At 43.2% G+C, this 24,545-nt stretch overlaps 1 protein-coding gene across 2 annotated transcripts in view; it reads left to right on the top strand.

The window, feature by feature from the left end:
* DPYS (dihydropyrimidinase) overlaps positions 1-24,545 on the top strand; it is an 80,272-nt gene that overhangs the window by 6,158 nt on the left and 49,569 nt on the right. For both annotated transcript variants that reach the window (XM_019467885.2, XM_019467887.2), the window contains exons 2-4: positions 8,599-8,757; positions 13,164-13,343; positions 14,576-14,765. In XM_019467885.2, coding sequence (XP_019323430.1) covers positions 8,599-8,757; positions 13,164-13,343; positions 14,576-14,765 — 529 coding nt within the window. The remainder of the gene's footprint in view (positions 1-8,598; positions 8,758-13,163; positions 13,344-14,575; positions 14,766-24,545) is intronic.

Genomic DNA, 24,545 nt, shown 5'->3' with positions numbered 1-24,545 from the left:
TAACAGGGGAGAGGAAAGGAGAGGGCATGTATGGGAACATAAATGACTTCTTAATAAGAGAAGAGGGGGAGTAGAGAGGACACTGATGGGGAAACAAATGACTTTTAGGAAAAACAGATGGGCTCTTAAGAAAATCGGTGGGAAATATGATGGTTTGTGACAAGGTCTATTGAGGTGTGGTGCAAGTTTCTAGTCTCAGGTGTTAAGAGTCAATCTTCCCTGGTGGTGAAACTTCCTAGAAGGGGATTTATTACAGTTGAGTTTTGGGAGGCTTTGCTTTTAGGCAGATAAGGGTATTCGCACACACACAGACACACACTCTCACACACCTATTCTTAAATACCTTCAGCTCAAAATGATTTTTATGCCACAGGGGCATACTCTGGACCCTGGCACCACAATTTAAAATGGAATGATCCTAAACTAAGGATTTTTCAAGTTGATGATTAGATTTTATTATTTCAGCCAACAATATTTCTTGGAAACCCACAAAGTGGCTGGCACTGTGGCTGGGGTAGAGATGAAAACCATGCTCTCTGTTCCCAATGGCAGACAGACTAGAGGTATATGGGGCTCTAATGTATGTTGGCCTTCATGATAAATTATATACAGTAGACTTTGAGCTTGTGGGCTTAACTTTGATGATTGTGACTATTTTTGAGTGAATGCTTAAGGTCTGGCATTTTCCCTTTCGCCAGGTCACCAGTCCTAATGGCTTGCTGCATCACAAACTATGTTTCTGAGCAAGTTATTTAGCAGATAAGAGAGCAGCTGCCCAGAGTCTACTGCTCGCTTCCACTTTGTGCTTCTCCTGTCATAGGTCAAGTAACAAACTGAGGGAGGACACTTCAGTTCTTCAGTTATGTTTCATTGCAAGTACTAGAGAAATTGATATGGTGATACTCATGAATTCCCAAATCCTGAGGATCTGTTCACACATAAAAACAAAGACCTTAAAAGTTAAAGTACAATAAAGTGTAATCTTTTTTATAAAACAAGAAATCACTTGGGGTGCCTGGGTGGCACATTTGGTTAAGCATCCAGCTCTTGATCTCAGCTTAGGTCATGACCTCATGGTGCAGTCGTGAAATCAAGCCCTACATCAGGTTCTGCACTGATGGTGCAGAGCCTACTTGGGATTCTCTCTCTCTCTCCCTCTCTCTGTCCCTCCCCTGCCCTTGTGTACTCTGTCTCGAAAGAATGAAAGAGAGAGAGGGAGAAAGAAAAAAGAAAGAAAGAAAGAAAGAAAGAAAGAAAGAAAGAAAGAAAGAAAGAAGAAGTCATTTGAGGCCAATATAGATTCTAATCTGTTAATTAACACTGATTAGGTGATGAGCTTTGGAGAAAACTGAGCATTCAGCTTTCATATTCGCTCAGTCTACATTCCACATTAACATGTTCATAGAAGGATCCAGAAAGCTCCATGGCCAGGGCTAGCAATATTTTTAAGAAATGAAATGTCACATTAACATGCAAATTACACTGCTTTCTCATTTTGCTATTGGAAAAGTGAATCATCATAATTACTCCATCTCATAGCTACTGGAGGAAATTCATTGATCCCTCCCTTCCTTTCTCCTGTTAAAGAACAGAAATTCAGCTGAGTAAATTTGAAGATCTAATTGGCTTTATTAAGCGATTCATGAATCAGGCAGCATCCCATCTGTCAGGTAGAAAGAAGCTCCAAGTAGTTTACAAAATAGAAGGTTTTTATAGGAAGGAGAGTGGAGAGGGAAATTATTTAGCAAAAGAAAAGAAAGGATTGGTTCCTGAAAGGTCACTCTCTCTTAGGGGGAAGGACAGGGGGTCTTATCCTGAAGATTACCTCATCTTACTTTGGGGGATGGAGAGGGTCCAGATGACAGATTACCTCATTGGTGCCAACCAGGAAATTCCTGACTACATTTCTGAGGCAGAGCTGAGATTGCGGTAAGGTTAGGTATTAAACTCTGGTTTGGTGACTTGGCCTAGCTAGCATTAGTGACTCCCTCTTGGGCCTGTGCTTTTCTTTTTAACATTCCCTTAAACATTTAAAGAATATTTGTGTACCAGGCACTGTAATAGGCACAGAACATACAGAGTTGAAACTACATCCATCCAGTCAGGATCTCTGAGGGATGGGATAAATTTCCCTAGATGATGCTGGTGTGTACCCAGGGTTAAGAGTCACTGGACCAAGTAGAGGAGGGGCTGGGGAGGAGAGAGCAGGAGTGACATCTCTCTCTGAGGTAGAACAGAGCTCAGAGCTCTCCAAGGAGAGGGAGGAACAGTGTCATTGAAATGGGTCAAATGGGTTGGAAGGGAGGTGACTCAATAGCAAACAGAGGAGTCACCTAAAGTTTCAGCCTTATGGGATGTGTAATAATTGTGTTTTCTCCATTGTAAGAGCAAAAGGGAAATCAATATAAGATCAGAAGTGGTGAGCATGGCTAGGGACAAGGTGACAGTGAAGAGGCTACTGCTCTAGTCCAGTCAGAGGATGTAGGTGGCACTGGGCAGTGGAGGTATAGACGCAAGAAGTAAGGAGATTCACGGGCGATGTAGGAGGCAGCCTGGGGAAGAGCTGGGCTTGCCAATGGGTTGGCTCTGGCAATGTTGAGAAGAAGAGAGAAAAATGCCAAGGGTGACTCTTCAGTCTGGTTTGCACAATTGGATGGACGATGGTGTGGCTAATATTTCGGACTTGGGGAGACAAGGAGCCGGGCACGGAGCGGCAGTGTGGAGGACATCTTTACAAAGCCAAATGGGCTTCTGGAATCGGAACATAAATTGGGATCCTGAAGTTTGTTTTCATACGTCTTAGTGACTATAGGAAAGCTGAGAATTCAGCCCCCTTCCCTAAGGCTCAAATTGCCCTCTTCCATCTCCTTCTGCTTTACTTGGGTTGATTAAGCAGGTCCTATGATTGATTTTCATAAGACAAACTCATTGGTTCCAGGATGAGCTTAGAAATGAAAATTCGGTGACACCATCAAAAGGAAGACGATGCTTGGGATGCCTTCAATAGTGATATACAACCTAATACATTCTTAAATAGAATCTTGTGTTATATAATATTGTGACCCCGCTGTTGGAGTTTATCTCAATTTATGTTCTATCACATTTGCACCTGATACAGCACATGCTCTCCTCCACCCCCCCCCCCCCCCGAAGAAGGCTTTAGATAAATTGGAAGGTTTTCAAGGGAGAACAGCCAAAGTAATTAGGAGCTGAAAGAATTGATTTATGAGCCAAGATTAGATAAGGTAAATACATTTTGTTTGGCTCTCTGACAAATAAAAGTGGCGTGAAGTCTATCAGCAGCAAAAACGAAGGAGACAGTTGAGGTTCACACAGAAATATGAGAGAAATTTTCACCCTCTACGGGTTCTCCCTCCCCTGCCTAAACTCTCTCCATTCCTCAAATGTTAGGTAAACCCTGAACATCTGTGACGTGAACCTAAAAGCCTCCGATGATAAAAGCAGTTAAACAGACGCTGTGGCTACCTGAGGTGGGCTGGGAATGTGATGTTCTGACCGGTCGGTTTGTTGAATCAAGGAGATTATTCCAGGGGCAATAGGTCTGTGAAGGGGAAGCAGCAGCAGTGTGGGGCCCTTCCTTGTAGACCTTCTAGGGACGTATTACTTCCACAGTGATTGTCACAGTGACGAACATCTAGTGAGCTAAATAAAGTTCTGTTGCATTTGTGGATTTCCAATTCACAGTTTGACAGTTGTTTTGTTTCGTAAGGCTTTTGGTTTCTTAAGTGCTTGATTCGTTTTATCAACCTGTGCCTCTCTCCAAGTAATGATTCACTGATGACCAGAGCAACTGGCTGGAAATCAGATCGCACTCTACCGAAGAGTGGCTCAGGTGAACCAGCCGGCGTAGGGCCGAGGCCCAGAGTAGGCTGAATGTCAGACTTACCCCTCAGAGTCCTGTGCCCCTCCGTGTTGCCTTGGAGAATCATACCACATCTCTGAGCCCCCATATCCTCAACTGTGAAGTAAGAAAAACAACTCCTACCTGTTCCAGACTGTAGAAAGGCTTAATTAAACGAGCTAATGTGTATAATAAGATGCTTAACCCAGGCCTGGGCATTCACAAGCCCTTCTTTGAACAGGCAAATAGTGGGGTGCCTGGGTGGCTCAGTGGGTTGAGCCTTAGACTCTTGATTGCAGCTCAGGTCATGACCCCAGGGTTGTGGGATTGAGCCCCGTGGCAGATTCCTTGCTTAGTGTGGAGCCTGTTTAAGATTCTCTCCCTTTCTCTCTCTGCCCCCTCCCCTGCTCTTTCTCTCTCTCTCCAAAAAAATAAATAAATAAAAATGAAGAGGCAAATACCTCCTAGGAGGAGCACATCTCCTTTACCTCTACTTGGGATTGTACATCCTCAGTTCTGGCACACACGTGACTCCCCAGATCCAGTAGAACAAGGAAGGGCCATTTCAGGTCTTGAAATAATATTCAAGGATTTGAGATCCCTTTGGGCAGTGAAAGGAGCATGGGTAACCAGACAGACCAGGGAGATCAGGAGATGAGGGGAGAAAAGAGGCTCGGTCGGTTGAGGGTCTGACTTGGCTCAGGTCATGACTTCACGGTTCATGAGTTCGAGCCTCGAATCGGGCTGGCTGCTGTCAGCACATTTTAGATCCTCTGCCCTCTCTCTCTTTCTGCCCCTCCCTCACTTGCGCTCTCTCTCTCAAAAATAAGTAAAACATTATTTTTTTAAAAAAAGAGGTTCAGAGGAGGCTGGGGTGCAGACAGTGGCTGGTGCCTGTTTGCCAGGACCCAGGGTGGCAGCGGGATCCCGGAGGCCAGTGGCTCATGCCCCCCGGTGGTTTGGTAACAGGTAGATTTTGTTGTCCATACATCTTCCCACACCCTTTCCCATTCACTAGGGTTTCTCGAAATTTGTTCCCATTTTGGGGGGAGGACAGGGAGAAAGAGAGTGGAGGAGAAACAGAACCAGAAGCAACAAAGAAGAGGTAAAGGGTGGTTCTCGGTTCCCTTTCCTGCTCCCGGGTAATGAGGGAGGTGGGGCAGGTGTGAAGAATCCTGATTGGGGAGCTTCAAATTGTAACCCCAGGACTTTTGGTCTGCTGTTGTTTTAGTAAATGGTCCTTTGACTATCACATCTACAGTCTGGCAAGAAGACCATCTACAGTCTCCATGTAATTACCTAGCATGTGCATGTATTTTTATCATCTGTCCATGAAGTCTTGTTTTCTTCTTATAAAGCTTGTGCTTTGTTATAGAAAAGTTAGCAAATATTAAAAATAAAATTTAACTAGAGGGAAATTAAAGCAACCTGCAATTATGCCCACCCAGAAACAGCCACTGTAAATGGTTGTCTGGGCATGGTACTGTTGCTTTTGTGCTAAGTGTTGGAATGTTCCGGAACAGGTATTATGATTTAGATTATCCTGTGTCACTTCTCTCTCCTGGGGTCGTTTCGGCCAACCTCAGGACCCCTCTGGCATCCTCTCCAAGGTGACTGCCCCAACTCTCCCCTGCCTTCAGCGTCAGGTCTGTGTTTCCTTCTGTGTGCAAATACACAAAGTCCACATGTGCCCAAGCACCTCACACTCAGGATGTTGCACACCACACTCGCCAGAGCTGCCTTCCTCCGGTGTCCCCTCATCTGCCACCATCAGCCATCCCTGTCAGAATCAGCTCACGGACTCCCGCCACCCCTGCTGAAGGTGCAGCCTTCCTCTTGTCGGAACCAATGCTTTGCTCCAACCCTAGTCCAGGTCTTAATTCTGCCCCTTACCAGTTTCTGCTGAGGGGCTGGCTCTTCCTCACGGGCCCTTCCTCAGAGCATCCCCCATGCTGATGGCTGTTCCTCAGAGCACAGGCCCTGGCACCTGATGACCTGACTCCAGTCCGGCCTCTGTCAAGTTATTTGGTAGTGCTGTGTTGGGTTCCCTCCACCCTAAACAGGGGCTGATAATATTCCCTGCTGCAGATCTGGTGAGAGGATTACAAAAGTTAGAACATCCAGAACGTCAGCAGTTCCTGGCACATTAGAAGTACACACTGCCAGTTAGATATTATTAGCCGGCTGGCAACTTCACGTGTGTGTCCTAACGCTAATTTAAATCCATGCCTCCTCTGGCCTCTGTTCATCCTTCCCTCTTCTGAATTCCCAGTAGTCTTTCCCCGGGACCTCTTCCAAGGAGCTTAGCGATTTTTACCTACCCTTAGCAATTTCTAGACTACCATTTATTGTAGAAATATACTTGCTACCTGGTATTACAAACTGAGTATTTTGTCATAATTATTTATTCTTATTTCCATCGCCCGCTGCAGTCTAATAAACACCGAACGGGAGAACCTCTGTCTGATTATTTGTGGGCCCTCCCACCCCTCTCATTCCATAGCTTACATGTAGTAAACTTTTTTTTTTTGGTAATAATTTCACTAAGACATAATTCATATATGATACAATTCAGCCATTTAAGGTGTACATTTAAGGTCAGTGGTTTCTAGTATATTCCTGGAATTGTGCAATCATCACCACAACCAATGTTAGAGCATTTTTATCAGCCCAAAAAGAAGCCCCGTGCCCGTGAGCTGGCACCTTGACTCAACCCCTCCAGCCCAAGGCAACCACTGTTCTCCTTACTGTCTCTAAGCATTTGCCTCTCCTGGATATTGCGTACAAGTGGAATCATATACTACATGATCTGTGACTGGCTTCTCTCACCGAGCGTAACGTTTGCAAGGTTCATGCACATCGCAGCATGTGTCAGTGCTTCCTCTTTATGGCCGAATAATATTCCACAGCGTTCACGTGCTGCATTCTGCTGTCGATCCATCCGTTATGGACACGTGGGTTGGTTCCGGTTTGGGGCTATTATAAATATTGCTGCTCTGAACATTTGTGTACAGGGTTTTGTGTGGACATGTTTTTATTTCCCACCCATAGATGCCTAGGATTAGAATTACTGGCTCACATGGTAACTCTATGTTTAACTTTCTGAAAAAGTGTCACACTGCTTTCCAAGGTAGCTACACCATTTATTTTATTTCCACCAGCATCGTATCTAGTTTGCCTACATCCTGAATGTGGAAGACTTTTAATATGGAAAGAATGGAAAGGATAGTTCTTTAAGCTTGATTTTGTAGTTCAGTAGGCACTAAAAAAAGTACTTTTCTTCTAACACTTGAATTAACAGCATTTCTGTTAGAAAGATGCCCTTCATCCTCAAGGGATATCCGCATCGCACTGGGAAGACACGTTAGGAAGGAAGACGGCAAGAAGATTAATCTGCATTCAAATAAAAATACAGAGCTTGAGGATTTTTTTCCTAGTATTGTCATTACACCAATAGTGATTTCTTAAGAAATGCAAATGTGTATTGTTTGCCAAGAATAAGGCACTGTTATCTAAAGGTGGAGACAAAGTATAGGCTTCTGTACAAAAAGTGAGATTTTTCAGAGCAAAAAGAATTGGAGTGGGGCCAAGTGACTTAGGAAAAAAAAAATCTATTGAAGTAAGATGAGAGCCAGCAAACCAGGGGGGACACATGGAGTCTGGGCGGCTTTGCAGGGAGGCTGATGGGGGTGCAATTGGAGGGACCTGGGAGAGGGGCTCTTGGCCTCTCAGGTACCGCAGATGACAGGTGCTGAATCTAACCTCTATGCTCTGAAGTCTGTCAGCCTCCTTGGCCAGTGCCTTTACCGCACCACCACACTTCCTGGCTACGTTTGTTCTCTTCACCTACCTTGTTTGACTGCAACACTTAAAGCACATTAACCACCCTGTGATTTTAGTTTAAGTAAAATCAATTTCAGTAGTTCATCAAAGACGCTTGGTTAAGCAACTTACTTTTAAATTTAGTCATAAGGCAATGTCATATAATGTAATGTGCCAAGGAAAATACGAGTTGAGGCAGATCACGTGGGGCCTCGTAGACCATGTTGAGAAGACTCAACTTCAGTCCAGAGGTGGTTAAAAGCATTTGGTTTTAACCTTTGGAGTCAAGTTGTCACATTTGTGCTGTGGAACGTGCTTCCAGTTGCACCAAGGAGTCTGTGGAGGGGGTGGGATATAAAGATCAAGCTGAAGGAGGAGAAGAGGCTGGACCAGGACCAGGGGGATGGATTAGAGGGGACAGTCGGGAGTTAAGGAAAGACGAAGGGTCCCCAGTTGGTTGTGGGGAATGTAGGCGAAGCAGGCATCACGTGAGTCTCCAGGATTCTGTGTGGAGCACGAGGCAGTTGGAGATCCAGTTCACTGAGACTGATGCTAATGCATTGGGATTTTCACAGTGATGAATACAGTCTTCTTGAGAAGAAAAAGTTTTGAGTCTTCTCCATTTTTCCATTTCGGTTTTTCCTTGCAATCCTCACTCTGTTTTGTTTGGGCCACAGCCATTTTCTTCTCACCAGACATGGCATTCTTTTTATGGAAGCAAGTCCAGCAAGTTTAGCACTTCAAACTTTAATTTATGGAAAGTCTATTCATGTCCCTCTGGGTCTTTTAAACAGGCAGCAGCGTTGTGCAATTTCGTGGACCCACAAGTGCTTGCAAACGCACAGCGTTCAAGGAGATAAGTGACTCGGCTGAAAAATTGATGGCTAACTGTTGAAACCCTCTTGTGATTCCAGGCTGCCCTGGCAGGAGGCACCACCATGATCATTGATTTTGCCATTCCTCAGAAGGGCAGTTCCCTCATCAAGGCCTTTGAGACCTGGCGAAGCTGGGCTGATCCCAAAGTCTGCTGTGACTACAGTCTTCACGTGGCAGTGACATGGTGGAGTGACCAGGTGAACCAATGAGGGGTCCATTTCTTCCATGTAGTCCCCTAATCCTTGCTCCGTACAAGATCAAGAAACTGGTAGTGGCAGGGGCGCCTGAGACTCTCTCTGTCTCTCTCTCTCTCAAAATAAATAAATAAACATTTAAAAAAAGAAGGAAAGAAAGAAACAGGGGCGCCTTCATGGCTCAGTTGGTTAAGCGTTGGATTTTGCCTCAGGACATGATCTCAGGTTTCTTGGGTTCAAGTTCCGAGTCATGCTCTGTGCTGACAGTGTGGAGCCTGCTTGGGATTCTCTGTCTCCCTCACTGTCTGCTCCTTCCTTGCTCTCTCTCTCAAAAAATAAGCTAAAACATTTGTTTTAGTTATTAAAAAAAAGAAACAAACGTTAACACGTAAGAAATTGGTGATATCGGTTGCTTCCTGGATGACTGGAAGTCAGAATTAGAGGGGGTGCTTTTCCTTGCATATTCTTTTTACCTTTTGAATTTGGAGTCCTGTGAAGAGTTATCAATTTGAAAAACTAAAAAAAATGTTTAAAGCGTATAAAGATGATAGGATAAATCCTTTATAGTCATTCACAATAGCCTTTCATGATATGTAATCCATGAATTGTAACATTGTTAACTGTAATTTTTTAAAGTACTGAACTCAATTTTAACACCTCCAGGCTCTTTTAGGCAGTATTTTCCCACAGAATAGAACTTCAGTCAGAAATGTTTAATATCAGGGGAAAACCAGGGAAGGGACAGACCAGGAAGGTTATGAAGGTCACCTCCCAGCTGTATTCTAACCTGGGCCATTCCTGGTCTCTTCCACTAACATCAACACCAGGTCAGATCATTTCATAGCAGAGCTAAAGCCAGCCCTCCCTATCTGCTGATCATTTAGGCCATGGCAGAAATGACAACATAATTCAGATAGAAAAGATAGTTTTGAGAGATGTTAAAATATGTTTATTTCTCCTCATTAAAAACATGTATGCATACTTTGGAAGAAATTTTTACTTGAATTTCAATTGCCAACATGTTTTTTTAATCATTTTTAATGTTTTATTTATTTTTGAGAGAGATAGAGTATAAGTGGGGGAGGGGCAGAGAGGGAGACACAGAATCTGAAGCAGGCTCCAGGCTCTGGGCTGTCAGCCCGATGAGGTACTCGAACTCACGAACCGTGAGATCATGACTGGAGCTGAAGGCAGGTGTTTAACCAACTGAGCCACCCGGGAGCCCCTCAGTTGCCAACATGGACCTAATTCAGAAATCCTTTTACCAGGAAGGGCTCAGGAGGGTGACTTTATTTGAAGTTACCATGTAACTTATGTCCCCACTTCCCCCTAAAAGTTGGGCTTCAGGCACCAAATTAATATAAAACTAGTAATCAATCTTTAACAGATAGCTCAGCAAACATAATAGCAAGGTTTATAGTCCACAGCAAAAGTTAATTTTTCTCCAAGAACACCATTCTAAGTGATGAATCTAGTCTCTTTTGTGCTATTAGGGTCTTTTGGCTTTCCGCCTTTCTCCCTTCCTTCCTCTTTCTCTCCTTCTTTCCTTCCCCCCACTCTCATTTTTTTTTAAACATTTTATTTTCTTTTTTTCAATATTTATTTTTGAGAGAGACAGAGACAGAGACAGAGAGAGAATGCGTGTGTGAGTGGGGGGAGGGGGGTAGAGAGAGAGGGAGACAGAGAATCCCAAGCAGGCTCTGAGATGTCAGTACAGAGCTCAACTCAGGGCTCAAATCCATGAACTGTGATACCATGACCTGAGCTGAAGTCAGATGCTCAACCGACTGAGCCTTCCAGGCACCCCCCTCACCCCTGTTTTATAAGACAGAGTCAAGGTGAGGATGTTTGCCCTCAGCAGTGTTTCTCACACTTTAATATGCAAATGCTTACCTGGAGAAATTGTCTAACTACAGATTATGTTCAGTAAACATATTAGTTTGTTGGGGCTGCTGGGACAGAGAACCACACACTGAGCGGCTTAGAAATTCGCTGTCTCAGCCTCCTGGAGACAAGAAGCCTGAGATCAAGGTGTTGGAGGGCTGTTGCTTCCTTCTGGGGACTGTAAGGGAGAACCTGGCACATGCCTCTCCCTGGCTTCTCATGCTCCGCTGGTAATCTCGGCTGTTCCTTGATTTGTAGAAGCAGCACCCCAGCTTCTGCTCTCATCTTCACGCGGCGTTCTCCCTGTGTGCACGTCTGTGTTCACGTTTCCCCCTTTTATGAAGACACCAACATACTGGATTAGGCCCACCCAAATGGCCTCGTCTCCACTGATTAGATTGGCAGTGCCCCTGTTTCCAGAAGGTCACCTTTTGAAGTACTGGGGGAAGGACTTAAACAACATGTGAACTTTAAGGGGGTGCACAAGTCAACCCATAGCAGCAGGTCTGGGGCAAGCCTGAGAATCTGCATTTCCAGCAAACTCCCAGCCGATGCCAGTGTGGCTGGTTTACGTACCACATTGTTGGAATGGCAAGGCTAAGGTATGGCGCCTGCATATGGAAGTCCACGTGTGCATATGCGAAATGTTTAAGGCATTTTTTTTCTGACCGTGAAAATAATAGACTCACAGTAGAAAGTTTGACACTGTAGAAAAGTAAAACAAAAACAAAACAAACCCGAGGCACTTTATATCATGCTCTGCCCCTTGCTGTTGTTCCTTAACATATCTTAGAGCTCATTCCATCACTTCAGTGATGACCATGTCAGCATTTCAGTGTTATTTCCAGTTCTTCATGGGGCTGAAATTCTAGTGGGGGAAGGCGTTAACCAGTAAATACATAATGTGCCGGACCATAAAGCACCATAGAGAAAAGTAAGAAAAACCAGTAAGGAAATAAAGAACAATGGGAGTGAGTAATTTAATATGTAATAGAGTCATTTATAAACTTTGCTGATTCAATAGAAAAAATTGCATTGTTTTATTTTGCACTTTTTAAAAATTTTTTAAAAATGTTTATTTATTTTTGAGACAGAGAGAGACAGAGCATGAACAGAGGAGGGTCAGAGAGAGAGGGAGACACAGAATCAGAAGCAGGCTCCAGGCTCTGAGCTGTCAGCACAGAGCCCGACGCGGGGCTCGAACTCACGGACCGCGAGATCATGACCTGAGCCAAAGTCGGACGCTTAACCGACTGAGCCACCCAGGCTCCCCTATTTTGCACTTTTTAATCAGCAGAAAGGTTAACATTTTTTCATGTTTTTAGTCATTCGTGTTTACTGTTTGAATTGTTGGTAATATTTTTTACCTGGACCGTTAGAGCTTCTCTTAAGTTGATGGATAACAACTAAGAACAATAATCCTATGCCTAGAACGTGTTTTGGCATGTGTGTGTGTGCGTGCATGTGTGTGTGAACATACAGAAATTCAAACAATTTTACCGGCTCAAATCCACCAATTTTTTCTTTGACGTTATTAGTTTTTATCGCGACTCCAACTGGACCCGCACGGCGGTTACTAAGCTTGTTTTGATCTTGTCTTTTACCTTTGGCACCCCTGAAGGCTCCTGAGGATTCCGACCGGTCCAGAGTCTCTCACCTCCTAGCAGCTGCCTGTGGCTCAGTGCACGTCTACCTGCTCCTTCTGAGAGCCCATCCTGTGGGTTTCAGATCTGAGCCCAAAGCTTTACCTTACGTGAGCTTCGATTCCTCCTGGAGACATGATTGCTTCTGTTACTGCCAAGTGGCTTTGTTTTCATTTTCTAAAATAATTTCCTCCCATCAGGAGATAGATGCTGAGAATTTTACATACAAGTAAAGACGTGCAGTACTTTGGGAAAACTATGAACTCTCTCCTGATTTAAAAGTATCATACCAGTAATATTCATCAGATGAAGTGAGTTCTCACCTGTGGGGGGAGTTCAAGGCCTTAACTGCATTTTTTTTCTGGAATTAGACTGTTGTCCCTACTTTACTTAATTCTCTTCTGAATGCAGCATTTTGAACGTGGAAGAGAACGTTGAAATAAATTTGAAATTTATTATTATTAATAAATAATAACAAAACAATAATTTATAAATAATAAAATAATAAAAATAAAATAAATTTAATTTAATTTAAATAATTTAAATAAAATTAAAAATAAAATAAAATAAAATAATAATAATAAATATTATTATTTAAAGTGTGACATTGTATGGGGCGCCTGGGTGGCTCAGTCAGTTGAGTGTCCGACTTCGGCTCAGGTCATGATCTCACGGTTTGTCAATTCGAGCCCCACATCGGGCTCTGCGCTGACAGCTCAGAGGCTGGAGTCTGCTTCGGATTCTGTGTCCCTCTCTCGCTGTGCCTCTCCCTCACTCATGCCCTGTCTCTTTCTCTTAAGAATAAATAAAACATTTTAAAAAATAGTAATAAAGTGTGACTGTGTGTGTGTGTGTGTGTGTTTGGCTACTGCTCCCCTTTAGGTTAAAGAAGAAATGAAAATCCTTACCCAAGACAAAGGTGTGAACTCTTTCAAGATGTTTATGGCCTATAAAGACCTGTACATGGTGAGGGACGAGGAGCTGTATGCCGCCTTCTCTCAGTGCAAGGAGATCGGAGCAATTGCTCAAGTCCACGCGGAAAACGGAGACCTGATTGCGGAGGTAAGCATCCCAGAGCTTCGCCACAAATGAGAATGGCCACGACTGAAGCTGAAGACAATGGGACCCAAGTAGGTGAACTCATTCGGTGCACTGGAAGAATGGAGATCCAGAAACTAATGTTCTGTGGCTTGGAAACCCTTGACTCAGTTTACTTAACTCCATGCTCTGACTTTTACTCAGGTGGTATATGAAGGGAATGAAGATTTCCCTTTTTCAACTCAGTTATCAGACCCCAAACATGTTTCTCAAACAAACAATTGTCTTTGTGTGTCCTAGCACTTTCTTTTTTTTTTTTTTTTTTCTTCTTTTTTTGAAGTAGCTCCTCCTGCTGGTTCAGAATGCCAAAGTGTGGACATCAGCGGGATCTGATGACTTAAGCAGTGTGTTAAGTGCTGTTTAAAGCCCCACTCTTTTCAGAAACTGGGTATTAAAATGTGCTCTGGAGGAATCTAGATGTTATTTATTTCTTCTGTGAGTTCCATTCTTAATGCCCGAAGGGACACCATCTGCAGGATTTTAAGAGCTGTCTCTTACCCTTCATATTAGCTGATTTTTTTTCCCCTCCTAGGCTCGGTTCCCATTTAAGTCGGTGAGAGTGAGGCTGGGTGGCCGTGAGGCAGTCAGGGATCATGAGAAACGGGCATGAGCCGTAAACTCAATTAGACCAGAGTTTAAATGGTACTCTTCTGCTTCCTCAGTGTGACACCTGGCCAGTCATTTTACCATTTACCAACAGTCACAGTGTTGATTTCCTGCCTTTTTTGTAAGGAAGAAGTAATATTTTGGAGAGGGCAAATGACGGTCCAGTATCATTTGGTAGTGGAACAGAGGGCAGTGAGGACTATGATTCAGCAAAAAGCACAACTAATTGCAATAATGTGACATAAGACACTTTAATAATATTGGGTGTTAGAATGTTTGGTTTTATTTTATTTTATACTAAACCAGTCATAAGACTGGGACTAGAATTAGCCTCATTTCTTTTTTAGCTTTTCAGTCAAAATAATGTAATTGTGAAATGTGTGTATGAAAAACTAACATATACTCTCAGAGTGTTAAAATTATATTTCCCAAATATACACACCACACACACACACACACACACACACACACACACCTCTCTTCCTAACAGGTCTGAAAGCCTGGCCGTGTACTTAATTTGCAATAAGATAATGGTAGCTGTCATTAGTAAACCTTCCTTGCACATGTGTCTGTCTCTGCTGTCTCTCTAGGGAGCAAAGAAGATGCTGGCATTGGGGATAACAGGCCCTGAGGGCCATGAGCTGTGCCGCCCGGAAGCAGTGGAGGCAGAGGCCACACTGAGAGCCATCACCATAGCCAGCGCTGTGAACTGCCCTCTCTACATCGTGCACGTGATGAGCAAATCTGCAGCAAAGGTGATAGCCGATGCAAGGAGAGACGGTAATTCCCGAGCGAGACCCTCACTTGTAACTCAGTAGTAGCTGAAGAGGGACGTAGATCGACTGCAGCCCCTGCTTTGCTTATGAGAAGGTTGCAGGTGAATTTCCGCAGCTTTTCTTCCTCCCTTTTTATTAGCATCCTTTCTGTTTTCCTCCATCTCACGCATGTCCACTTTTGCCCTTCTTTTTGTTCATCTTCATGACTGCTTCTCTGCCTTGGGTCATTTCTCTACCGTCCTTGGAGCCTCAAGACCTTTCCTTCAGCCGTAGGTCCCCCCTCTTTAATCTGCAGCCCACTTTTTAATCTGATGGCTGAATGCAGACTCTCCAGTTAACTTTAAAGAACCTTACCTGTCTCTGGGGCATCACCACTATCCCTCCTAGGACCTGAATCAGGACGGTGCCGGGTACAGAGTAGTTGCTCAGCAAATATCTTTAGAGTTGAGTTGATTTGTCTGATAGCACCTTGGGTGTTGTAGCTATTAAAGCAATTATCCAAATAGTGTTTGTATGACAATTATTTTACAACTTAATTTAATTTTTTAATTTTTTAAAGTTTATTTTGAGAGAGAGAGTGTGAGCAGGAGAGGGGCAGAGAGAGAGAGAGAGAGAGAGAAAGAATCCCAAGCACATTCCATATTAACAAAACAGAGGCCGATGCAGGGCTCAAGCTCACAAACCATGAGATCATGATCTGAGCCAAAATCAAGAGTCAGACACTTAACCAACTGAGCCACCCAGGCGCCCCTGTTCTAAGGTTTTAAAACCAAGTCCTTCCCCCTTCCATATAAAATAATAGACCTTCCTAAGATGTGCTAGTGGTTTTGCCATCTCACTTTTTTTTATTTTTATTTTTTTTAATAGTTTTTTTTTTTTAACGTTTATTTATTTTTGAGACAGAGAGAGACAGAGCATGAACGGGAGAGGGTCAGAGAGAGGGAGACACAGAATCTGAAACAGGCTCCAGGCTCTGAGCTGTCAGCACAGAGCCCGACGCGGGGCTCGAACTCATGGACCTCGAGATCATGACCTGAGCCGAAGTCGGCTGCTTAACCGACTGAGCCAACCAGGCGCCCCTCCATCTCACTTTTAAAAACCAGGAAATCAGAAATAGTCTTATAAATCCTCCTGGCTCTTTGTTGTTGTTTTTCTCAACACTGAAACCGACCGTATTTTTAAAATATGGATTGTGAGAATAGGTTTGACATGTCTTTAACTCTAAAATTAGTTTTGCCAAAATTGCTTCTTATCACATGAAGGTTCAATCAGGATTTTTGTGCAATGTAATCCATTGATGTCTTGTGTGAAGAGTAAACTCAGTTTCACACAGGCGCTCTTAATAGGGGCTACCAACCGTTTCTGGTTACCTCTCTCTGCTCGCCTTCCGCAATAGAATTTCAGTATAAAAGAGCACAGCAGTTCAAAAAGAAAGCACTGCGGTTTTAAAGGTACAGTGCTAGTTTCTGCCACCAGGTGGCTCTGTTGCCAACTCTATGGAATTGGTTGTTCTGTAATTTGCTTTGTAAATCATGTACCCTGTCCTTCCTGTCAGTCAGGTCCATAATGTCAGAATATGATTTAAAAAATAGCAAAGTCAGTGGAAATTGTCAATCTTAATCCACTATCAAGCTGCAATTTTGAGGGTTCTGTCAGGAAACAGTTTCTTGATCTAAGGGATACATTTTGTACTGGGATAGAATTCCCTTAGGCACAGAGTAAAAGTCTAGAAAATGTTTTGGAATAAATCACAGGCAGAAAACTATTAAACTTAACTGTGGGCATTTTCATTTTATTGTAAATTTTAAATTGAATTTTATTTTTTGAATATGTAAAACATTTACATGGTCCAAAAGTCAAAATTATAAATTTAAAAAAAGTATTCTCAGAGAAGTCCTGCTTCCTTCCCTAGCACCTTCATCCTATATCCCCATTAGTAATTATTTTTATTATTTTTTTCCCGACCTACCTCTAACGTGTTTCTCTTTATTAAAAAAATATATGCATATTCTTATTTTTCTTTTCTTTCCTACTTGAGAGGTAAAATAGTATACCTCGTGTTCTGTATTTTGCTTTTTTTCCCTGCTTGAAAATAGGTCCTAAAGGTCAGCTCACCTTAGGTATGGAGAGTTTCATCATTCTTTCCTACAGGTGCAGAGTATGTCGCTGTATCTGCTCAACTACTCCCCTACTGATGGATACGTGAGCTGTTGTCAGTCTTTAGCTCTTTCGTATGAAACCACAGTGGTGGACTTATGCATGTGCTATTTTATATGTGGACGGTATATTAGTTTTCTGTTGCTGCCATAAAAGATTGTCACAAGCTTCATAGTTTAAGACAACACGAATGTGTTCTCTTACAGTTCTGGAGGTCGGAAGTCTAACACACGTCTCACTGTGCCACAACCAAGCTGTCAGCCATGCTTACTCTTTCCCGGAGGCTTACTCTCTCCCGGAGCTCCCGGAGGCTCCCGGACTCTCCAGGGGGAGAATCCCTTTCCTTGCCTTTTCTAGCTTCCAGAGACCACCCGCATTCCTTGGTTCATACTTCCCTTGCTCCACCTCCAAAGCTGCAGTGGTGGGTGGAGAACATTGCATCATTCTGCTCTCCTCGTCTGCCCCTCTCTTCTATTTCAAGGACCCTTGGATTACATTGAACCCACCCGTTTAATCCGGGATAAAGTCCTTATTTCAAAGTTCTTAATTTAATCACATCTGCAAAGTCCTTTCTGCCATGTAGGATAACATATTCACAGGTTTTAGGGATGAGGACACGGACATCTGTGGGACGCCACTAGTCTGTGCCACAGAAGAGAATCCTCAGAGTAGAGTCCTAAAAGTAAGACTCCTGGTTCAAAGGGTAAATGCTCAGACGTACTTTTTGGATACTGGTAAATCCCTTTCCAAAGGGGTTGTAAATGAGATATCTAAAATGTCAACCCAGATATTTTAGCTGGGTCAGACTTACTGTAGTAACACTTGTGAAAATCCTCTATTGCACCACTGTCAGAAGCAGCAAAAGTCCAGAATAAATTGGCATAAGAGGGTTCCCCCCCCCCTGGCATACGACCTCTCACATGTGATCAAGCAGGAACCCAGAGGGAGAAGGGAGTGGGTTGGACATAAATGATGCTAAACTGTTCACATGGTGACTGTATCAGTCAACCCAAGGGCAGGTTCCTGGGGAGTATAGAGCGACAAGCACTTTTGGACCACACTGACCTTTTATTCATTTATTATCTAACATAATTTCTGAACACAAAAGAACAATACACATCTATTCATTGTTATCATGTTTAAATAAGAAACAATTCAGCCTATAGATTTATGCTATGAACACTTCCTATCTGTAAATACCTTTGCCAGCCCATTCTATCACCAGGGCCTTACCATCAGAGTGTGGTCCCTAGAATGCAGCATCAGCATCCCCTGAAGCTCTTTAGAAATTCGGAGCCTTGGAGCCCATCCCAGACCCACTGAATCAGAATGTACACTTATAACTGCAACCCCAGGTGATTCATATGCATATTAAAGTTTGAGAATCACTGCTCCAGGAAGCACGAACGAGATCCAATTATTAATTCTTTATTGTAGTAGCCTAACAGTACAATGCTATTAAGTTGGATATTATTATTAAATTGCCAATTATCTACCCAGAAGAGAGCAACATGATGGTCATTGATGATATAACAACCAACATTACTTGTTGAGTGCTTAATATGTCCCTGGCACATATTTTGATGTCTTAAATCATTTCCTGTTTTGCTATATGTTTTGTCATTAATGCATTTTGATATATGCTATCTTTTTAAATTATCATAACAATGCTTGAGCTAAGTTTTATCAGTTTTGTGACTGATAAAATTGAGGCTTGGAAAAGTTTGGTAAATTAAGCCCAATATCACTTACTAGTAGGTGTTAAACCTGGAATTCAGGCCCACGTCCATCTGACCCCAAAGCCCCAATTTTTTCCCATTTTCTCCACTCTGTTCAAGAAGAAATTGATTTACAGAGTTTGGAAATGCAGATATCAGGTTCGTATTTAATTGGCTTTGGTGTTTGGCCTTCCATTGAAGTTTTTATTTAAAGCGTTATCATCAGTGTGTCATTTTTTATCATTATTAAAAGAGAAACCTGTAGTTGGATGGACGGCACCAAGATGGCAACATTCCTGATTTCGCTCCCCCTCACGAGAACAGCTAACATCTATTCAAAGATAAGACGCCACTGAGAGAATCCCAAACACAGGGCTGAGGCTGAAGCACCCCCTGCACCTCACAGACCAAGACAGACTGCGTTACAAGAGTAAGAAAAGAAAGGGCACCTGGGTGGCTCAGTCAGTTAAGCGTCTGACTTCGGCTCAGGTCGTGATCTCGCGGTCCGTGAGTTCAAGCCCCGTGTCGGGCTCTGTGCTGACAGCTCAGAGCCTGGAGCCTGTTTCAGATTCTGTGTCTCCCTCTCTCTGACCCTCCCCCGTTCATGCTCTGTCTCTCTCTGTCTCAAAAATAAATAAACGTTAAAAAAAAAAAAAAAAAAAAACAAGAGTAAGAAAAGTGGCTACATGTTGACCGCATTGTGCCACTCCCAGGCCAGTGCAGTAGAGACAATGAGTAGAGGTCTCCCTGGGCCTCTGGTTCCTCCAGGGGGAAAAGAGGATTTCAGGGGACTCTGCAGGGCTTCACTGTTGGGAATCTGACTGTGGTAAAGAAGGGAAGGGCTGCAGCAGCCAGCACTCAGATCTTGACAGAGAATTCGTACCTGCAGTACCCAAGTAATAGTCCCAAACAGCAGCTTGACTCATCTGTACAACCAAGTTGGGGGCACACTCTGACTCTGACCACGGACCTCTGTGGGGTGCAGATCTGCCTGATTTAGATCTGTAAGCAAGGAGGTTTGCTGACCCTAGAGCCCAGTTCGCTCATGCCCAGGCAAGGAGCTGAGTCACAACTCCACCTGCTGAGGGACTGCCTTCCAACCCTGCCTGACGGGACAGGCTGGCAGCAGCTCCTGGAAGCTGTGTGGCCCAGCAGTGCTCAAGCCGAGAGGTAGACAGGTAGACCTGAGCCAGTACCACGCATGGAGGCTCCCCATGCTGTGCATAGGCAGGGGATTAATTCATAGCCAAGGCTGAGGGTAGCTCCTGGCCCCTTGCAACCAGAGAGCCTGTTTGGGAAATTGAGAATAGCTTCGAGTGGCCCCAACCTCTCCTGCGCAGGCAGTGGGGCTGTGACAGAACCCCACCCACTGTGGAGAGTGTCTTCTGGTCTCATCTGGCGAGAGGAATGGCGTAGAAAACACCTGGAAGCTGTGTGGTCCAGCAGCTCTCAGACCAAGAGAAGAGCAGACAGAAGCAATAGTTTGCCGAGCAAAGCCGATGAATGGCACTGTTTGGCCAGGGAATGTGGGGTGCAGTATGGCATGAGTTAAGGCAGCAAACAGAAAGCTTTACCAGTTTTAGGGCTACTTTGCCCCCTGTGCCTGGCCAAGGAATCTCATTTATAGCCCCACTTGTCACTGAATACAGTCTTTAGCCTGTCTAACCAGAAAGCTTAACCAGAGCACACAGGAAGGTGCTCTGCCCATTCAACAGCCTTACAGTGGCACTTGAACAGAGAGCACAGCCAGTGGCTTCCCCCACCTGCAGAGTAAAACCAGTAGCCTCACCTGACAGAGAATTCAGCGCACACCCAGGCTTGATTTGGACCCTCAGACAATGAGCTGTAATGGCCTCGAGTCCAGGCCTGCTGCCCTGCCAGGGCAGGGAAGCTAAGTCGTAGTTCCACTGGCTTCTGAATATAGTATCCTGACCATCTAGGAAGGCTGACCACAGATTTCAGGCCAACCACAGAGCCCATCCTACAGCCTCACTTGGGTAGAGAACCAAGCCAGCAGTCTTATCCAACCAACTGTCCTCAGCCAGTGGCACACCCCATCCCTGTCCCCAGAACCCAAACAGTTGCGTCAGCCAAAAATAGACCTTAATAGCTGGCCCCCACTGGCCCAGACTCATTACCAGCAGATACACTCAGAAACCCAAACTGAGCGGACTGGTGAATTGTCTCTGTCAAAGCAACCCTGTAAGGTCTGGAAGAGGACCCCAATTACTCTAATGTGCAGACTACCAACATAAGAAATCAAAGATCACAAAAAAATTGGGTAAATATGATACCATCAAAGGAAACTAATAAAGCTCCAACAATTGACCTTAACAAAAATGGAGACCTATGAAATGTCAGACAAAGAATTCAGAATAATCCTATTAAGGAAGTTTAGTGAACTACAAGAAACAGACGGGCAACTAAATGAAATTAGGAAAACAGGGCATGAACAAAACATTTGATGAAGGCAATAGCAACCATCAAAAAACAAACAAAACCCAAAAATCTTAGAGTTAATAAAATAGAATAATTGAACTGAAGAGTTCAACAGGGAGTTTCAGAAGTAGACTCGACCAGGCAGAGGAAAGAATCAAGGGCTGGATGATAGAACCTGGGACATTACCCAGTGGGAAGACTAAAGAGGAAAAAAAGAATGAAAGAGTGAAGAAAGCCAACAGGCATTATGGAACACAGTGAAAGAATCAAAAACAACATTCACGTTATGGCCATTCCAGAAGGAGAAGAGAAAGAGGTGCCAAGTGCCCTTCCCACCCTGGGAAAAATGCTCACCATGACTTCCTCTACTTTGAGTTCAAGCTATAGTGGAGGCTCCCTCTACTTTTCTTCATAAAGCTATTGCCATCTCTCTGCTTTCTGTCTTCCTAAAATCTACCCAGACTTCTGGCCAGCCCCGGTCCCTCCTTCATTCTCAGAGCAGTTGTGGGTATGGGCCATCTCTTGTACAGCTTTGCCAGGGTTTGGGTGTGAACTGGGAAGAAAGATAGAAATGCACATTCGGTCCACCAACTTTAACTTGAAGCCTGAGGTTTCCCTTTGTTCATACCTTGATGTTTTCTTTTAACACTTGCGATAAAAAGCAAAACGCGGGTTACAGGAAAAAGAATAAGAATGTCATGGGCAAGCCATTGAAATTGGAGTTGCTTTTGACAGTTTGCAAGGAATTTAAATTTCATGCTTATTTCTAGTCTTAGTTCCTCTAAATTGAGTAACCAGAACTAGGTTAGTTCTCATCCTTCGTGTGAGAAACCACTTTTGCAAAAATGAGGTAAGGGAACCAGAAGGCTGTACCTAGAATGATATCCTTTTTTCTTTTAGAAGCAGAATCTGCTGCCCTTGCTTCATACCCCACACATAAAGCTGGACCAACCAGCTGGATTTGTGTCACATATAGAAGTTCCCATCTGCCCGGCCCCAGACCGCTTTCACTCACTGCAGTCTTTGTCCAAATAGTGTATGTGTCAATATGTGCCATTGGCTTCAGTGACACTTTTTATTTTGGTTTGAGTAGCTTTGGTTATACACGTTCCTTTTCTCCATATATTGGCATCTGGAATTATTAATGGCCTTTCAAAAAAAATATATCGTTTACCTTCCCCTCCCTTTCCAATAGAACATGGATTCACTGTTTTTCTGGTGCTTTATTTGTAATGGTGGTGACTTCTCTCAGAACTTACTTGATGTTCTACTTATGCATATCTGTTATAATTTATTTCCCAACTATGACTGAAATTTTTAATCCCTTTTTTTAGTTTCCAGTTTAACTCGTCTCAATAGAGTTCAACTCTATTTTGTATCCATATTCCTGACTATAGGGTACAAATAGGACTCTCATCTGAATTTGTTAATAAAATGTTTTCTTTATACTTTTTACGTAAAGAAAACCAAATTATTGGACACCAGATATATGCTAGTCACAGGGCTCTAGGCATTGGATTTGCAAAAATGATGAAGTTAATTTTGATCCTCAAGTAACTTATGGTGAACTGGGCTACACTGTGGTTGGGGTTTTTTTGTTTGTTTGGTGTGATTTGGCTTTCCTTATTGGAGAAAGCTTTACTTTCCAAGTTTATTGCTGTAAAATATAAACTTCTATTACAGAGAGGTTTTAAATGTCTTATTTTCCACTTTATTTAAACTCTGTCTTTATTTAAACTCTGGGTTATTTACCTCTCCTCCCCCTGCCCAGCCATATTCCTTTTGTGTTTTAAAAGATGGGGAGAAAGGTCCATCCAGGGGCCTTTCTCTCTCTCTGTGTTTGAGTTGACCGCTGTTTGTTAGAGCTGAACAAGAGTAAGTCAGATCTTGTTATCTTATCACAAGCATGTTTTACTGATGCTTAGTAACCCGTGCTGTTCCTAAGGAAGGATTAATATGCAGCTCAATCAAGGTGATCTGAATCTCAGGCTTTCTTTTTTTGTACGTGAACATCTAAACACTCCCTTGGCCTTTAAATTTAGAGCAAGGTGATCTACCTTACGACCAACTGCAAAGCAGTTGAAGATTGGCCATTTTAAAACACTTTTTAAAAAGAATTGTGTAACCATAAGGAAACTAACATTTGTGGAATGTATTTGCTGCAGTAACAAAGTACCACAGATTGGGCAGTTTAAGCGACAGAAACAAATTTTCTTACAGTATCAGAGATTAGAAGATCAAAGTGTTGACAGGGTTGGTTCTGAGGGCAGCAAAGGATGTACTGCGGACCTCTGTCCTTTGTCTGTAGACGACTATCTTCTCCCTGTGCCTTCACAGTGTCTTCCCTCTGTATGTATCTGTGTCCAAATTTCCTCTTCTTAGAAGACCCCTCTCATATTGGATTAGGGCTTACCCTAATGACCTCATTTTAACTTAATTACCTTTATAAAGGACCCTCCAAATACAATCACATTGTGACATACTGAAGGTTAGGACTTTACCATTTGAATTTTGGCAAGGGGCACAATCCAGCCCATAACATGAAGTGAACCCAGAGTCCCAAGAAGATGCTAAGTACCTTCATATATATTGATGTATTTGATCCTCACAAAATTGCCACACTGGAGAGACATTGTGACCCCACTTCATAGAGGAGAAAAACTGAGACTAAGAACAATCAGTCATCTTGCATACGGTCGCCGTCTAAAAAGTAGCAAAATCAGGATTTGAACCCAAATCTGTGTGATCTACTCTATTATGTTGCTTCTATGTGTTTTCCTTCTCAGTGTTTTCCTTTCTGTGTAAATGTAATATTTTGAACCAAAACAGAGCCCAGAAATGTTATACTCTATCCTTCTTGCTAGGAAAAAAATAGTTTTATAGATGTGCTTGGCTTTCTGTTGGTAGCCAGTGCTTCTACTCCGGGCCACCTGTGCTGGCTTCTCTGCATTTTCCAACCTTTTATAACAGATCTTGGGACTTGACTAAGTGCTATTCACAAATCTAGACAAGGTGTGAACATCTGCTCTATCACTTTCATCTGATAAATGCCTTGACATGTTTCATCATTTGGAAATCTTTAGAATCTCTTAGAGGGCAGAAGTCCTTAACGTAGGAGATAGCATCATAAGTGCAGAGACTTTTTTGGTTTTGGGCCAAACGATGGAGAAAGAAAGAGAGAACCTGTATGGGTAGACAGGAAATGATACAATGTGAACCTTGCTGAGACAGTGGGAGGAGATTAATGACGAAGATGCCCTATCTCCGGAGAGTTGTTGAAACCATGTGCCTCAAATGTAATCAGGAGAGCACCAGACTAGGACAGATATAGCACTTTTCATTACCAACCTGCTAAGCGTAGTAAATGACACCAGTAAATGAAATTGGAAAATTTCCCAGCCACAACCACAAAGACCTTGTGGTTGATTTAAACATTTAAAAACACATGCTCTTAACCAAGAAATGAAGAA

Source organism: Panthera pardus, unplaced genomic scaffold (genome assembly GCF_024362965.1).
Source record: "Panthera pardus isolate Hobbes unplaced genomic scaffold, ASM2436296v1 HiC_scaffold_7, whole genome shotgun sequence".
Classification (NCBI taxonomy): domain Eukaryota; kingdom Metazoa; phylum Chordata; class Mammalia; order Carnivora; family Felidae; genus Panthera; species Panthera pardus.
This window is presented reverse-complemented; position numbering and strand designations above follow the sequence as displayed.